The 18121-nt window shown below is 42.4% G+C and overlaps 2 protein-coding genes across 2 annotated transcripts; one reads left to right on the forward strand and one right to left on the reverse strand.

The window, feature by feature from the left end:
- Positions 1-4546: 4546 nt before the first annotated feature.
- Positions 4547-15728, reverse strand: LOC105685359 (eIF-2-alpha kinase activator GCN1). Its single transcript, XM_012399349.3, has 13 exons — positions 15582-15728; positions 15401-15503; positions 14985-15180; positions 14563-14905; positions 10685-14498; positions 9124-10609; positions 8406-9042; positions 7991-8335; positions 7719-7912; positions 7363-7574; positions 7047-7300; positions 6750-6971; positions 4547-6658 (listed from the first exon to the last, which is right to left on the reverse strand). Exons 1-13 carry the CDS (start codon positions 15594-15596, stop codon positions 6530-6532), a joined length of 7950 nt encoding a protein of 2649 aa, XP_012254772.2. The 5' UTR covers positions 15597-15728; the 3' UTR covers positions 4547-6529.
- A 145-nt stretch (positions 15729-15873) lies between these two features.
- On the forward strand, positions 15874-18120 carry LOC105685364 (kelch domain-containing protein 10 homolog). The gene is made up of 3 exons (XM_012399375.3): positions 15874-16954; positions 17027-17365; positions 17461-18120. The coding sequence occupies exons 1-3, from the start codon at positions 16280-16282 to the stop codon at positions 17635-17637; spliced, it is 1191 nt and encodes a 396-aa protein (XP_012254798.2). The 5' UTR covers positions 15874-16279; the 3' UTR covers positions 17638-18120.
- The last annotated feature ends 1 nt before the right edge of the window (position 18121 follows it).

Here is an 18121-nt window from a genome sequence, read left to right on the forward strand (position 1 = left end):
CGAAAATCAGTTGGAATTTCGGCGACGTCGCGCCAACGACACAGCGCTTACACAGCACCAAATAATCGACGATACGCACTTCAACTTTTCCAAAGTTAGGTGAATTTTGAAAATTCGAATGTTCGAATCCTACGCGCGAGAGGCGGCGCGGGATTTTCGAAAATGGAAAGTCACTCGGATAGTCCGACCGACGTGCACCCTCGATCCTTTGCGGCACCGGAGTCAGCGCTACACTGAAAACTCATTTCATTCTCGTAAGCCGGTTTGGGGCCCGACACCCCGGACACCCTCGAATCCGGATTGGCCGGCGTTCGTTACGCCCAGACTTTCCCATTGGCCACCGAGCGAAATCCAGGGACATGAATGAGCGGAAAACCCACGATATCTATGGACGATCTCCAAAGACCCAAATTACGTTTGGGGAAAATCGCAATTTCAACCCCACAGCGGTAGCCCGACGATTGGATAAAAAATTGTCGATAAAAATTTTCGGAACGTTTGGTGCGGGTGAATTCGCAAGATATAGGTACTTCGTTTCGCGATATACATACGCATAGGTGTACATATGTATACGGACGATGTACGAATAAGCGGTAAATTGAGTGTCTGTGTAATAAATATGCGGCAGATCAGTTTTCAAGATATCGGGGCATCTCGGTGGCGTCGCAATATCTTCCGACCGGACCACAGAGGAACCGCTCGAAGGAGATAAAATCTGTTCAAGTTGGATCACCCCGCGCAGTTTCTGCTCGACGGATGACTGCTGCCGGTTTCGGGTATATCCGAAGGAATAAGGCAAGAGATATAGATCATTTTTCTTCCTTCTTTCAATTTATCTCGATTCTCGAGTAGGTCTTCTTGTTTTTTTCACGACTTTCGAAACTCTTCGCGAACGGAATAGACGTCCGTCATTGTTGTGTGGATTTGGATTTCGGATTAAGGATTAACTGTAAGCGATACCCACAATACTCGATTATTGTGCGCGTGGCTGCTCCGAAAGGCCGTCGCACCATTAGCCCTGTAATGTAAACGTAAAAGGTCCTGACGGACTGCAGGGCCACAACTCTTCGTATACATATAGTGTATACCGATAAGTGTGTATACCTAGGTATGTTCCGCAGACGGCTATTATATACACGTACATTTGTCATTTGGGGCGCATTGCTACCTGCGACGCCAACCAGACGTCCTAGCCGGCGTACGGTACGTACACGATATACGTTTCTGCGGGTTGAAAGCCTAGCTGGATGGCTGGCTCTTCTTCGGATTTACCGAGACCGCCGAAGATCCGAACGGGGTGGCATCGCTTCTTTCCTCGAGTGCTCGTGCTTGCGCGACGCGAAATACAGGTGCGGAAAGCGAATAGCTACCGGCGTCCGTTCTGTGAATTTTTATGGGACACAGAGAGAACACGCCACACGGAAGAGAGCTGGAGAAACGAAGTATATCTTCCGCACGTGACGAGTTGGTGCCGCAATTACGGTCGACTTCCTGTCGCATTGCGACGACAATTGCCGTGAAACGAATGAAACCATTATTCGGGGTGGCTGGAAGGCAGAAAGAGTAAAAGACCCGCGATAATTAGCCCACCTGCGCCCGCGCAACACGCTTTTCGATTCGGCGTGGCAAGATATGTTCACGAAGTATTCGGAATCAAGATCAAATTTTCAATGTCGACGGTGAGTCGAGAACGAGGAAATTCTCCCACGCGCGTGTGTCTCGTCAAAAAAGGCGAAGAGGCTGCCTGCCGTTGACGGTGCTTCTGGTGGTGGTTCTGCTGCTGGTATAGGTAAATAAATAAACCCTCGAGTAAGACGTCCTTGTGATCCGTGTATAAGGTCGTCGGCGCCACGAACATCGCTGTGTGTACGCGCAGTTGCTGCTGTTGACGTTACACCGAATTGGTACAAGTGTTTCATTTTGTTTACCGCAGCAGCATATCGCGATACACATGTACAATGCGGTAAATAGCCAAGTATAAGTTTGGCTTCCGGTAGAAGGGAAAGGCGAGAGCGATACGAAGCATCGAGCAGATGCATACGTTCGAAGAGCTGCGATGCGTGAATTATCGTCTACCGCACGGAGAGCTAGGAGACGATCGTTCGGGGGTTGATTGAGAATCGCTCCGCACGTTGCGATAACTAGGAAAAGAACTCTCCGTTGCTTCGTGCAACGTTGAGATACGAGCCATATGGCTCACGCTGAACCCGTGCTAAACCTTGCATAGTGAATTGTTAAATAAACGCATAGTCTGGTGGTCGGTGGATGAGTTACGACTACTGCGGGGATGACAACTGCGGAAAGCCCGATGCCTTATTGTTGGCGCGAAGCAGAAGCTGCCGCACTCATCTAGCGTATAGAACTGTTATTTCAGGATACGCCGAAAGTAAATAGAGTCCGTATCGGATGTATATGAGTAAGACCAACGAGATAAACGCGATATTGTCGATTCTGATGAACGATAAAGGGTGCAGCGTGAATTCCGCGTGTTTGAAAAACTGAATTCCAACAATTACGCGTACCTGCAAGTACGTTATGTGTGTTCTACGCCTCTGATTGCATTCGAATATTTGAAAACTACAACGCTCTATACATATACATATACCTGCGGAGTAGGAGCGTCGACTGAGGAATGGCATATAAGCTCGTAGTTAGAAATTTTCTGAAAATATACATATACAATGGTATAATGTAAATATATAGCAGGCGATATAGCTGCGCGCGTGCAGGAGATAAGATTCCTCAAAGTTTGTGAATCACTTCGGTCTTTAGGTCAACGAGGATTTGTTGCAAGGGGCAGAATACGGAAAAATACACGACCCTTGTCTAGAAATAACAATTATTTTTCCGTGATAAAACAAATGACAAAATAATCATCGAATGGCCAATGATGTCCCATGCATAACGTCTCTTTCCCAAGAAATTATTTGTCCTTGTTCTTCCACCTTGTCTTTTCTCTGCTTTTCCACCATTTCCATTCCTCGAAGTGTCTTGTGTACGTATGCGTTTACGCTGCCCGCGTATCGCATCTCTAGACAATTTACATTTGGCCGAAGAAAGGAGTCTAAGGATCGAGAACGGCTTTTTCGTGTGGCTGAAAATTTGAAAACGCGGTCATCGAGGTAACAATAACCAACCGCATTTGTACGTAAGTGTTTATGGTATACGACGCGTATGGTTGCAACCACCGAGAATTTTCTTGTTTGAACAATATGCGTCCCGAACAGGAAGTCTAGCACTGTACGGCAACGACTCGCTGATCTGCAGGCAGAATAACAAGAGGGAGTGATTCCTGACGTCATCAAAGGACCACCCAAGCACGTACAACGACACCGAACAACGACCGCCGACCGAAAGCTCGCACTCATCCTCATCCCGTATTAGTTTCATAAATGAGAAAGTAAGAAAAACTCTCACCCCTTTCGCCGCTCGACCGTCTCCCGAGTTGCAGCCCCGCTTGAGCGTGCACCGATAAATCATACGTCATATCAGCCTCCGAATGTTTGTCAGAGGAATAATGCTTTGGCAAGTTTCTGAGAAGAGTTAGCGTTGATGGGAGATTGAAGATTTGACGATAAAGGCCGCTTCCTTTTGCAATGAAATTTTACGCAGAGGGGAGACATGGGGGAGACCTCGCGGGAGACGGTATGGCGCGTGGGCGCGTCCTCTTCTTTGACGATGACCGCGCGGCTATCGTTGATTGCAAGTTGAGAGCCGAGAGAGCGGCGAGAGCGAGATTTCGTTTTATTTCAGTGATTATACTTCTCGCGGTTATCTTTGTCGGCACGTCGGTAGCCGCGCCGCGCGTTTCCGTTATACCTATGTATACGGCACTGACCGATGATAAATAATGGCGTGATAACAATTACGACTTCTTTATGTATACATACTGACCCAGGATAACCGAGTAGGCGTTCGAAGGATTCAGACGCCCACGTTTCGTTCATGAATTCTCGCACGCAGACCTTGCCATTTGAAATTTGAAAACAAAGGGGGGCGTTAGAGCTAGAATTTAGCGGTCCCGAGTTTCCCTTCCCATACATTCTTTTTGCAAATTCGAACGGAGGGGTGTTTTCTGACGGACTGTCGTCAGGTGAAGCGTTTGTATCAGGGATATCCATGTCAGGGGGTGAATAGAGCGAACAGTAAATCGTAATCCTGGGTGTGCTCTAGCTAATCTGCTTAAACGCGCGCCCGTTTAGCCAGTTTCTGTCGAGCGTCGATCCCGTTTCTATCTGAGATTAGCACGTGCCTACCGCTGCAGTCTGTGCCGATCGGGGCACAGCCTTTTCCGTCTTCTACCCTCGCGTTCTCTGTTAAGGATATACCTGTACATGCATCTTGGTCCTTGAACTGAAGTAAATAATTGTTTAAGAGCGACGAGGTGATTATCCGGAACAGTAGAATTTCGAACCGCTTATTATAATCACCCGGAGCAGCTGGTTTCACTCGTAGCTGCAGATTTTCAACATTAATTAGGGAGAGAATAGATTATGCCGCTGTACCTGAATAGGTGTATGTTGCAGAGTGAGATCTACGAGAGGAATCATATTAAGAGCATCATTCTTTATGTAATAATCACATACCTTCATTCATACTTAACAAAGAACTTGTTACAGGAAGATATGATATAAATAATAATTATTAATTAGGAAAGGTAATATAATTACGAACGTAAAACTTTGACCTATAATTCTTAATGTAAAGAGTTACTTGTTAAAGAAATGCGCGGAAACTCCGACCTCATTATGAGCTTATGTCGCAAATTCGGAAGCATTTGAGTCGAAAAAATATGAAAACTCGGACCACCCTAATGAAACTTATTGAATCAATGAACTTGATAACGAAAAATTTTCGACTCTGAACGACGAAGAATGCGAAATGACTCTGGAAATTGACGATCGTCTCATTCGAGTTCAGAGTATTCGAGCGATTAGCTAGTTATTTAATGATTGAGTAATAATTACATAACTTTCAATTGTTTATATAAAATAAATCATGTATCATGTAACGTCGTTCATTTTCCTAGCGATGATTATCGCATATTGTGAATTTATTTAAAACCAAAAAACTTATTGAAAATGATCAACACCTTCGACTGTGCTCGAGAAAAAAATAATTCTGAAGTAGAAAATTATACAAGTTTAGTACGATTTCATAAAATATATCGCCACAATGCGAATGAAAGTATTGAATAATCTGGCGGGATCTCGACCCTTCTGAATAAACGACGCATTCGAAATTGAATAATACGCTGTAGATATTCACAGTGAAATAAAGTTTAAATAAAACTTCAATCAATCTTGTGTATGCGACTCGCTACATGCTCTTGGCAATCCCGGGGCTGGTCAGGTTCAGGAAAAATGGAACGGGGTCACAGGGAATTAGGGTATTTGTTACTAATTGTAAGACACCGAAGCGCACTTCCAGGGTGGTCACATTCTCAGACGTTATTAATTCCTTGTCAAAATGAATGATTAAAATGTGAGAAAACGAATTGATGTTTCACCGTTTTTTATAGCTAGTCTGTCGAATTGGCAGGTTCTGTCGAAACTAATTTACAAAATCTCGAGAATCTAGGGTAATAACGGGGTATTTGAAAAAAATCCTAGACGGAATCGAGACATGTGTAATAAATGAGCTGGATTTTTTTGACGGTGACTCGCCCAGAAGTGCTGCGTTGTTACGAAACAGGTACGAATATCAATAAAACAACTTCTATACTTGATTTGGAAATATAAACTATATACCGACATTTGCAACTAGAGAACAACACCCCCGTTCTGTCTGTTACTGACTTTGAACGACCTCCGCAAACATCGCAGAAGATAATACCACCGTAATAACTGCATTCTACAAAACAACCTAGGAACTTTGTAGAAAATTTGTAATAAATATATTTAGTTTCATCAAAAATTTTGACAGCCTCATAATTGCTCGTGCAATCTCCGATAGATTGATCAATTCCATTCAGCGTAAAACCGATTCCGAGATACGGAATCATCTTAAAGTTAAAACCGTGTTGATTTGCTACGATCTTCTGTTCGTGATTCGGACTTTTTTTTGAAGAATCAGAGATTTGTTTCTTAGTGATTTTTGAATTTTTGAAAAAATCAATCGCCCGAATATTATAATTATTAATTTTTGTGTAAAGATCTTGGAACATTAGGTTAAAATCTTTGTTATTTTCATAAAATTCTAATCTACGATAGTTTGTTGCGGTGATATTTCCATCTAGTGATGAGAGGTGTTTTGAAAAAGTTTTACTACTTAATTCACGGACATTACTGGAATTGGGACATTTTGCTTTTGCAGTTAGTAATTTGACCGCGATACAAATTTTGCTACATCGCACAATAATATATATTAGACACCATCGATACAGTATTATTGAAACACCGTTGCTCAAAATTGAATGTAGAGTTCTTCTACTACAGAAATATCTAGCTGAGTAATAGTGAATGATCTGACAATGGAAGTAGGAACAATGGAACTGACGAACAATTAGCCCCGGGAATTGCAATGTCTCTCACGTGAGTAACGTATCATCCAGCTCTTCTATCTTGCCCTCTGGCTGCGAAAGCACTTTGCGAAGAACTTTGCTCACTACATCAGATAGGGATTCTCTGGCGCCAGCATCCAATAAGCTCATGCACCTCTGTAACATTAATAATTGTGATGAAGTTGAGAAGACTGACAACCGAAAATCGAGACATTTATCAGTGAACCAGGACTATTAACCGAATTACCTGTTGTTCGGAATCCCCTTGTCTAAGTCTGAGTACAGCGATGAGTGCGAGTTCACTGTTGGCTTTGACGTACCCGTTCTTTTCTTTAGTTCCATTAACTAACATCGGCAATAGGGCCTTCAAAAGCTCAGGGGCCATTTTTTTGGATGGAATATTACGAGCCAAATGAATACATATTCGGGCAAGTAATTGTTTGACTTCATTGCTGTTGTGGTTCATCGACTGTAAACACATGGTAAAATTTATAGCAAGGCTGCAATAGTGAAGGATTGAAATCTCGGATAATATTATACTCACTCTAACAAATGGCGGAAGAATTTGTGGCGGTATCGGCTGCTCCTCGTTCATAAGATACTGGAAGAGGTATCCACATGCACGTACTCCGTTCATAGCAATTTGAACTCTATCAGCAGCTAAGTAATGTAAAATTACTTTGCAGACGCGTTCTTTCTCTTTTCCCGAGTAAAGGCTCGCTGGTGCTTCCTTCAACGCGACAAACAATGCTGCCGATCGACCGTGCCTCAACATCCAATCGGCATTAACATCATCGCCTAGAAAAATCGTTCTTGTTAACACATTAAGTTTCTTTTTTCGAAAAACAAACACTACCTACACAATAAGTTTTCGTTGTATGCCACTGTGAGTTGCTCTGGAGAAAGCCAGGGTAATAAAGCCCCAAAGCAGCCAGCTACAGAATTTCTTGTTACATCTTCCGGATGACCCAACATACTGCTCAAGGTAGCGAACACCTGTTTTCGCATTGGCTCAGTCATTTTGTCGCCAGCCGGTGTAAGAACACCACGCAACGCCTGGAGCATAGTTTCCCTTGAATCAAAGGCAATTTTCATAAGTATTTTGAATTGAGATCAAGATCCATAGTAATCCTAGCTTCTATGATATAAAAAAAAAAAAAGAGGTATTTTGCATAGCTGTTATAATGTATTGTAAAAAGTCAAATTGTGAACGAACCTGATCGCGGGATCATCAGCAGTCTTAATCCCCGTGTGTAACTCGGCAAATAATGGGTCAGCCCGAGTGTGAATAACAATGAGATTGCTCAAAGCGTATGCAGCTTTTAGTCTGACTTGTCTATTACTGTCATTCAGAGCCTTCAGAAAAGTCGTTTGTAGTTGCGGTAAGAATTGTTTCAACATCACTCCAACCTGTATTCATGGATAATTATTGATCACAGAATTAATTAGACGGGTCTCCACCAAGATTGACATGTATGACTATCTTACCTTTCCTAACAATATTGCAAGGGTTTCGAGAACAGCTGCTTTCACACTCCAATTGAATCGATCACCCAAAATACGAATGAGTGGACCGGTGATATGGACGACACTCGGTTGCAGTGCAGATGGACTGGTCAGTTTGATAACTTCACCCAACCCCTGTGCAGCCTGTTCCTTAGCCTCTGGCATTCCGTTCAGAATGGCTTCCCTAAAAATCGGGAGAATCGGAGTAATTCCTTTCGGCAAACAAAATCCTGGCAATAGATCCTGCCCCTTCAAATCTGACACAGCAAAACGAACGGCTTGACGGATGTCTTGAACGTGTGCAATCTGCTGGTCTGATCCCAAGGTCTACAAATTTAAAAATAATATACTCCCGATTCAAAACATTATTTTATAAACTTAACAAACAGTTTTATACCTTTGTCACGGCCGTTAGTGCTTCCCAGCTCATTTGCAAAACGTCTTTGTCGTCATCCGTGAATAAGTGAATCAATCCACGCAATAGTTGAGGCACGTACTGGCTGTAATCGGCTCTAGAGTCACGACAGAATGCGCAAAGAAGGGTTGCCGCACTACGCCGACGAGATGCATCATCGGCTCTGGTAGCTTCCATCAGTTGATCCATAACAGTTCTTACACCAACCTCATCCGTGACAGACAAGACTACTGCCTGACAGTATTCCAATTCTTGAGCCTCATTTTGGGCACCCTGAGCACTAGACAATGCAGTCAAGAGCGCTGGGAGAATCTTGTGCAAGAATCTGGTTAATGCTTCTCCAGCTACACTAGCTAGAATTGAAAGTGCCTTTGTATTCACAGGAGGAGCCGTTAACTGAGGGACCAAATACGGAAGAACAACTCGAGACTTAATTGCCATGACTTGGCGAAGCCCATCCAAGGTATTTTCAGCCTCTGATTGATCTGGAGAATTCAACTGGTTCAACATAGCTGGAAGAATGTCATCCAGTGCACGAACACCAACTGTGGAATGAAGGCTGTCAAATGTCTTTGCAGCTGCTTGCCTCACCTCTGGAAGTGGGTCGCAAAGAGCTTTTCTGGAATAAAGAAATGATGTCAGTAAAAGATTAAATTGCTGACCCTGAATTACCGAAATACAATTTCTCCATTTTATTTACCTCACAGTAGGAACCAGACTGTTTACAAAAGTCAGAACCATGTCTTTACTAGTACTGGCCATAATCTCAGATAGCCCGATACAAACGCCCTGTCGCTGGTCAGCCTGTTCACTCTGCAGACCTCTTTCCAAAATGGGTATAATTTCTGGAAGAACTCTTTCACCTAGCTTTCGTACTAGATCCCCCAGAGTTCTGGCTGCAACTTGCCTCTTATCATAACTTGTGCTAGCCAGGCATCCCAGCAGAAGACTAAACAATGTTGGCAATATTTCTCTCAGAGTTCTCGGCGTGTTGGTAACAACCACCTTCCAGACATGAAGGGCTGCTTGTCGCACCATAAGAGCAACGTCCGAACGACCCATATAAAGTCCAGCCAACACTCTATTTCTTCTTTCTGCACCAAGGGCATTGATGATCGCGTAGTGGGACTGTTCCGTACCAAAATTATCATCTTCACTTGCAGTTTCCGTAGACATTTTACCAGAGACACCAGAAATTCTGTAGAGCAAATCTCCGAGCAGTTGTACAGATGAATATCTAATCCGCCAGTTATCGTCAAACAGGCCTCTCTCTAATTCCGGTAAGAGCAACATGATGGCAGAATCTGCGTAAAGCGTGACAATCCTCTGTCCTGCCTTCAGCGCAGTTTCCCTCACATATTCGTTCTCATCGGCCAAGGCCTTGAGAATTGGATTAATAATTTGACCAATATAGGGCGTGAATTCAGTGGTGAACGCACTGGGCATGTAAATGAACATCATTATGTATCCGTCCTTAACGTGTGGAGCAATATCCGTTCTTTCCGCAGTACAAATTATCTCAGGCATCAATTTATGTAATTTCTCTACTCCCAAGCCTCTCACTACTTCAGAGAGACCTTGAGCTGCTCCTGATCTATCCACACTACTGGTTTCTGAGGTGAGCGTCTGCATTAGCCAGGGCAATAGATCTTCAAAACTGGATTCTCCCATTCCACGCACCATTGCACCAAGAGCTCTGGCTGAAACGCTTCGTACTTCTGGAACCGGATCGAGTAAACTGGTCTTGAGCCCAGGTATTATAGTCGGCAGGTAAGGTGTCAGGTCCTTTTGATCTGTTAAGGAATACATATTTCCGATAATTTGTGCTGCCATTTTTCTCGTCTCTGTTGAACGATCCATGAAAGCCCTTTGAACAACCGGCATTATGAGAGCAAGAGATGGAGCGTCTATGAAATGAACAAACTGGGTGTCCAGCAGAGTCTGTAAGCATGTTGCCGTTTTGTGTGAAGGATCCTGCAATGCTTCCAGGAGGACTGGAACTATAGCCTGAATCTCGGGATTACGTATTACACTTCCAATCACTTTGAGCGCTTCAGCTCCAGCCTCCTGTACTTTCATGTGCGAGTCGCTTAAAACTTCGATAAGTTTGGGGACGATACTTGGAAGGCAGCTACTCAACTGTTTCGGAGCACAATATGCCATAGCTCCAAGTAATTCCACCGAACCTAAAAGTGGGAGAATATGATGTATTTGTATGTTAAACCTTCATAGACAATTGGGTACTTCTTGAAAATACTCACCAGTCTTGGTCCTCCAGGAATCTTCTTCAAGAGCAGCAAGCAAACTGGGTAGCACAAGTTTAACACCATGAGCAGAGAGTTTACTCATTACAACTCTGGCTGTATCGTCTGTAGCAGCTCTTACATACTGGCTTGAATCTCCAAAACACAGCAGCAGATGTGGAAGGACATGAACAATGTATGGCTCGAACAATCTCCCAAGCATAGTACAGAGCATCTCGAAAGCAAAGAGTGCACCTTCTCGATGCCTATAATTTTTCTTGTCCTGAATGGCATTGGTCAGCGTCGTCATGATATCGAGTTGCTTAAGAGCAAGGATTCCCATACCCTTAACAAGACCAGCTAGACCATAAGCAGCGCCTTTGCGGTCTCCATATTTATCTGATTTCAAAAGTTGGTGTAAGAGCTTCTGAACTATTCCAGGTGCATCTTCCTTGATAGAGGGAACCAAGTGTGGAAGACAATTTGCTACTGCTTCTTGAACTTGCTGAGAAGGTGTTGATAATGCTGAGACCAATCGCAAAACAATTGGCTTAATTCTTGCATCATCTTTGTCTAAATGCCTAGCCAAAAGTCCCATCAAAATGACCACTGACTGTCGAATAGAATCAAAACTCCCACTTTTGGGTGCTTTGTCCATGAACTCCTCAAAGACTGGCAGTAAAGAGGTGATATTCGCTTTACCATGAAGATCAACAGCAGCTACTGCAGCAGCTAACATTTCTGTACGAACTGCATGGTTTCTGTCACCTAAGCCAGTTGATACAAAGAATTGGACTAGACATCTCACGGTGTCTGGTGTTAGAAGTGGAGCAAGTTGAGCCAAAGCTAATGCAACTCCTCTTCTAGGTCCCCACATGTCAATAGGTTGCTCGACAACTCGACCAAAGTCATCTAATTTTGGAGGTATCATAGCGAGTTTGTCTTGGTACAATTCCAAAAGACGTTGTAGAATTGGTGGCATCAAACTTTGTTGCGTTGTCAGCAATTGGGCAAGTGCTCCAGCTGCTGCTTGCTGAACAGCTTCAACTGGGTGAGTCACATCTTCCATAAGAGCTTCGCTCAACGCTTCACAGTCAGTAACCAATCCAGCAGAGTCCCATAGTTCTTCTGCAAGTACCCTGTTCTCCTCTGTAACATCAAATCTGGCTACCCAAATTCTTCTCGTTAGTCTCAACGCCTGTGTGTAATCCTCTTTCTCACTAGGGAACGCTCTACGAACAACTGTTAGAGCTCGCAAAGCGGCATCTCTAACAACGGATAAGGGATTCTGTAGTGCTCCTGTTAACGATTCGATTTCTCCAAGAGTTGCGGTCGCAGTTCCCGGGGCAGCACTCCCAGAATGGGCAACATCTAGAAGAGTCGCAACTGCCTGAGACTGAACTCTTCCAGTGGTTGTGCTGATCAGTTCGATTAAAAGATTGAACATCTGTCTCCTTGGTAAAAGCCTTGGATGTTTGGGATTTTTGGGATTGTCGTCACTGCCTCTGAGCTTGGCATGATCCTGCACGATTTGCAATCCTTGGCTGATGGTGGAGTCGTCTTTGTTTGAGAGTAATGTTGTGTTAATGAATGGGAAAAAATAGCAAAATGCCGATGCAGTTGGAGACTGCTTCTGTTTTACAGTAACAAGATGTAGGAGGTAAAGTGTTCTTTTCACCGCATGATCTAGAACCTCATCTTCCCAGGCCTCATCTAAATCGCACTGTGGTTTCAATTGACGGAGGGTAACGTGAGCTATAAGGTCAACTAATGTGGCATCGTTTCCAATTCTGACGGTTTTTCCGAGGCTAACGAATAATTCCGTTAAAGCTGGAGCTGCCAGTGGAGAACCCAGATCTCGAAGAATCGAAGGAAGTAAGTCTTTGAAGTATAGAGACAATTCTGTGCCGTTTCCACGTGTTGCGGCGCTAACCATTGATACAGCTTCTGTAATTTTGGAGTTTAATCCAGTCAGTCTAATCCTTATTGCATTTTCTTTAGCAGTCTGTGCTTTGAGTGCTTCCTCTTGTTTTACTGTGAGCTTGGGCTCTTTTATCTTTCCTTCTCGTTTATGCTTTTCATAAAGTTCCCGTCTAAGTTGCAGCTCTTCTTGCTGTTCTTTAAATGAATATACTTTGCTTTCACGTTTCATATTCATCGCATTGAGAATATCATTCTCATCGTTTCCCGGTATAACAGATTTATCGTATAACTCCCCCTCAGGAGTTAAATAGGTAAAATATTCATCTTTAGTTATTTTCAGAATTTCTGGGTCTTCCAGTTTGCTGGTGACATTCACTATCAATGCAGGAAGTATGACATCTGGTGCGAGAGAAACTACCCTAGCTAGAGCATTTTCGTAGCTTGGAACAGATTTATAGTTTTGGACGAAAGTTTTCCTGATTTCATTACCAAATGTGCGGAAAAATTCTCTGGGAGTTAAATTGAAGTTTTTCACTATTTTGAACCACAAGTAAGGAACAGCTTTCAAGATTGCTGGATGATGCGCAGGGATCAGAGCATCTCTAACCATTTGCACTCCTGCTACCTCAAAGAGAAAAGAGCCAGAACAAATTGCCAGCAATCCATCAGCAAGTGCACGTCCGGTTACTTCGCCATTTGGTGAATCCTCTCTATTATCTTTTTCTGTCTCAGTTCTGATTTTTGCAACTTCCAAGCATGTATTGAACTCTGCAAGTAGAGCTTCAGCAGGCTCATAGCTGCTCAGTCCAGTCAAAATTTTTTTAAGTAGAGGAGCACACCGTCTGCGAGTGGTCGACCTTGGGGCTGTTACACAAGCAACAATAGCCCTATTTATGCCATTTAGTGCTCTTTCGTTCAAACGATTAGAAAAGGGAAGTAACAAACGTTCGCAGAGAAGCATCACGGTATACAGCGCATCATCTCCACATGAGACCAAAAACTTTTCTGTAAAAAATAGTTGATCATCAACAGCATTCCACAAAATAGCTTGCTTATCGTTTTCAACTTGTCCAGCTAGTATAAGTTTCAATAACAAATATGCAGCAGCCAGGCCTTCGGTTATTGCTGCAGGATTAGTAGACTGCTGTGCGGCCCTTGATATGGCTTGGGTAAGGATCGGAGCAATGACTTGAGACTGCGATGCAATTGGAGTGAAGAAAAGGGATTTTATATATGCAGCACGAACTCCAGGTGTCGACGCTTTAGCGGACATGCCCTTCTTGAAAGCTTCAATTACAGTCTTAGGTACCTCATTGGCAAACTTGTTACACCATAGAACCATCATCTCTAGCGCATGAATCAAGGTTTTTTCATGAACTTCAGTATCCAAGACCTTGATGAAATGGATGCAGGCAGTCTCCGTAAGTTTCTGAACGCTGCTACCAGAAACTGTATTGTAGCTGAGATTTCCAGCTCCCTGGAGAACGGAAATTTTGTGTGTGACAACTGTGAGCTTTCCTTCCGAACCGTGAAACACAGCAAATAGCGAAGATAACAGACTTTCTATGGCTGCTGCATCTGAGCATTGCAAAGCCAATCGCCGGCAGGCATCCACAGATTCTTCTCTCACAAGATCTTCCTTAGAATGTAAATTGGCAAACAATCCTTTGCTGATTTCTTGGCTATATTGACTCAAATCAAGGCTGACTCCACTCAGAATGTGTCCCACTGACGCGATGATGATCTCAGGATTTCGTAACATAGCCTTCTGCAGTGCTGGCAATAACTGAGTTTTAAATTCGTCATGAGATACTCTGTTTAACAGCGGGACTGCTGCGTCAACAACAAAAAGGTCCGGCTTCTTCTTACAGCTCACGCTAACTTTGATAAGAGCATCTAAAATATTTGTCTGCAAAGCAGTACACAATTAGATTTTGAAGAATACTACAAATGATATGGTAGCTAGAACATACCTTCAACTTATCAGCCAGTGCATCTTTTTTTGACTCCACCAGATATCTGATCAACAAACTGCCTAGGACTACAAGCCCGCTGGAGGCTTCTAACTTAAGTAGAGTTTCAACATATTTTTCATCGATACCCTCAATGGTTTTCCAGCCCTGCGTAAGTAGCTTGTAGACTTTATCGGAAATTTTTTTATCCCCACTAGCTATCGCTGCAGCTGCTAAATTGGCTTGAGCCTCGATCAGTTTTGGCAATTCTGTGTAACATGACTCAGGTCCCTTATTAATGCCTTCAAGAAAAACTAGGCTTGACCATTTCAGGGTCAAATAAGCAGTCAAAGATGTATTAAATCTGGAACAAACAAACCACCACAGTCAAGAAAACCCATTTCTCGATCATCTTTAGAAATTCTCTTTCAAGAAATGCTTACGTTGGTACTAAGTTTTTATGCCAACTAGCATGCTCAGCGATTGCACTGGTCATGAATTTGACTGTTGCATCTGGTTGCTTCCTCAACAATGCTGTTATCAAATTCTTCACGTAAAATTGTGACGAGGATTCCTTATATCGGTGCAACGTGATCGATATAACTTTGCAAATCCCTCCGACGATCTTCTCATTGATACCTGAAAATTATCCAACAGATCTTTAAATCCAAGATCGGAGCAAATCTGTTGCAAATAGCATATAGCGTTGAACCTTTAACAAGTCACACTGTGATCTTAAAGTTCTGTAAGATGTTATGAAATAACAAACAGTTTTTTTTATCCTTTTTTTAAGAACGAATCGAGCAAATAATGTATCAAAACAAAATAATCACGTAAAACCCATTATTGAGAATCCTACCTGGGTTTGACAACACATCCACGACATTTTGTAGTATATTGCGCCGCTCGTTTTTGCTTGCGGTTTGTATTCGGTTCGGTAGATCCTTTAAAGCTTTAGCTAACTGTAACAAGGGATTTTTTAAATACCCATTAGGTTAAAGAAAAATTCTTATATTTCATCTTCCACGTGACAGACTCACCTCAGCATCCGCCATATTTTTTAAGAAACCGGCGAATTGTTCACTCGTTTTCGATTCGCGTTTTCCTAGCGGCGTTGACTGAGGATTTCTGGTGGTCTATCAGGTTTTGAGCACATTTGATCCGTTGAGCCCCGAAGTCAGCCGCAAAAGATTCTAACAAGATTTGACGCAAACCAGACGACAGATAAAAAATCGTCTGCTGCAATAATTACGGATCCTTTCGCTCATCGTCTGTCAGAAATTTCTAGCCATAATTCGTAGAACAGTCTTGTTTATTGTAGAATTGACATGATAATCAATAGACTTAGGTTAGACATAGCGGATTTATATTCCAGAATTCTTCCGCGGTTCTACCGAGAGAGTTTATAACATTCAACTCACCCGGTATACTGGTGATAATTTCAGTGATTCCAGTACAGTTGATGGAAGGTGTTCAGTAATTTAAAGTCACGTACTATCTCTCCGTATTCTGATAACTTAAAAATAAATGAATTCAAGTATCGTGGTAGATGTCTTGCAGTTGAGTAAAGCCCGAGTAGAATATCCATCAGCATTACTTTTTGTATCATTACAAAACTCACTATGATATATTTACTTTGCCTGACTGCACTAAACTTAGTCAATCCACTAAATAAATATCCCAGACATAACCTCGTATTTTCCACGAAGTGACGAATTTGACGTGACAAAAATCCACGATGTATGCATTCAAGCCATTTGTGTGCATCAAGCATGAGGCTATGAGTGTGGAAAGACCAAAAGCTAGAAGTGGTCACAGAATCGCATGTGATCACCAGAATCTCTACTCTTACGGGGGATTTAATCCAGGCATATCTGACGATGATCCGGACATGCAGAATGACCATACCTGGATAGAGAGCAAACCCTTATTCAAAGAACTATGGAAATTCAATCTAGTAACTCAGGAATGGCGGCGCTTGCCTTGCCAGGAAAATATGCCCAATCATTTGGCATCTAACGCTGTTATTCTGAAGGGCGACATATTGATGGTTTATGGGGGAACAGGTGTACCATTTGGGGATAGTTGCAGCAATCGTCTCTACATATGTAATGTAAAGGATGGAAAAATGCAGATGGTACCAGCCCAGGGCAACTCACCCCTACCTCAGTATGGCCAAGCCCTTGTTAGTCATGGACCATACTTGTACACTGTGGGTGGGACGACAGGCTATGATTATACATGCGATATCCATAGATTTGACCTGAGAAAGGCCATTTGGGAACACGTTTACATATGTGCCGGACGAGATAGGTTTGAGCCAAGAGGAAGATATCGACATGAGCTAGCATTTGATGGCAGTAAAATATACGTACTTGGTGGAGGCACTGCCACAGAAGCCTTTGGATTTTTGGTACATCAAAACATTTTTGATGGTGCAATTCCAACTTCCTTTTTTAGTCATTTTTTCATTGAAATTTTGTAGGAAATACCAGCTTTTGATTTGGACACTAACAAATGGACGATTTTGCATACCCTAAGAGACAGTGATTTCAATTCAGTTCCTGCTCCAAGAAGGTGTCACGGTGCTGTTCAATATACAGATGACACAACAGGAGTAACTTCAGTGGTTATTTCCGGGGGATATGATGGCATTTATATATTCTCTGACGTATGGCGACTGAACCTGAAAACTCTGCAATGGAGTTGTCTGAGAAAGTGCATCCTTCCAAACCCTGTATACTTTCATTCAGCTGCATTGACACCCGAAGGGTGCATGTACACTTTTGGAGGAATAGTAAAGGAAGGCGCCGAAGCCTTTTCAGTAAATTATTATCAGATTATTGATAGAATCTTAAGTTTTTTTAAATTCATTTTGGTCTTTATTGAAAATATATGTTGTATTATAATCTGTTACAGGTGGCTAGAACAGATGCTGTCCATTCAGTTTGGCTTACAATTCCAAAGTTATCAGAGATTTGCTGGCAAGCTTTAAATTATTACGATAGAAATTTGAAATATTTTTCCCCTGATGAGCTTCTGCATATTGGCATACCAAATAAATTTGTACAAAGGATCGAACACGACGTTCTATAACCAACGATATCGATTACGCAGTTAAGAATCTTGAAATGACTGAAAGTTTTACTAAAAAATTTCAGTTTTTATTAGATTTCGTTGAATGATTCACGAGTAAAATATTGTTCCCAGTTATTTATCCCAATGTACAACCTTGTTATCGATGAAATCTCTGAAGATTATCGAAAGTTTGATCGCCAATACCTGGTAAGAAAAACAAGAAAACGGTAAATGAATTTGATCCTCTTGGAAATTGCTTTCCTTGTCAAACACGCTCGATTCGAGCTACTGTCTTGATTTCGAATTAATTACATTACAATGATTACATTCGTTAATGTTGACTAATTGTAAATTGATTACACTGTAATCGGTTTTCTGATACCTTCACTAAAACGATTTCAGTGAATGTTCCTGCAAAACTCCTAGTATTTAATTACTTTCACTAAATAAGTAACATGTACAATTGAATATGAATTCTTCAATACATTTCATTTTCAGCTAG

The sequence above is a fragment of the Athalia rosae genome, chromosome 3 (assembly GCF_917208135.1).
Source record: "Athalia rosae chromosome 3, iyAthRosa1.1, whole genome shotgun sequence".
Classification (NCBI taxonomy): Eukaryota; Metazoa; Arthropoda; class Insecta; order Hymenoptera; family Athaliidae; genus Athalia; species Athalia rosae.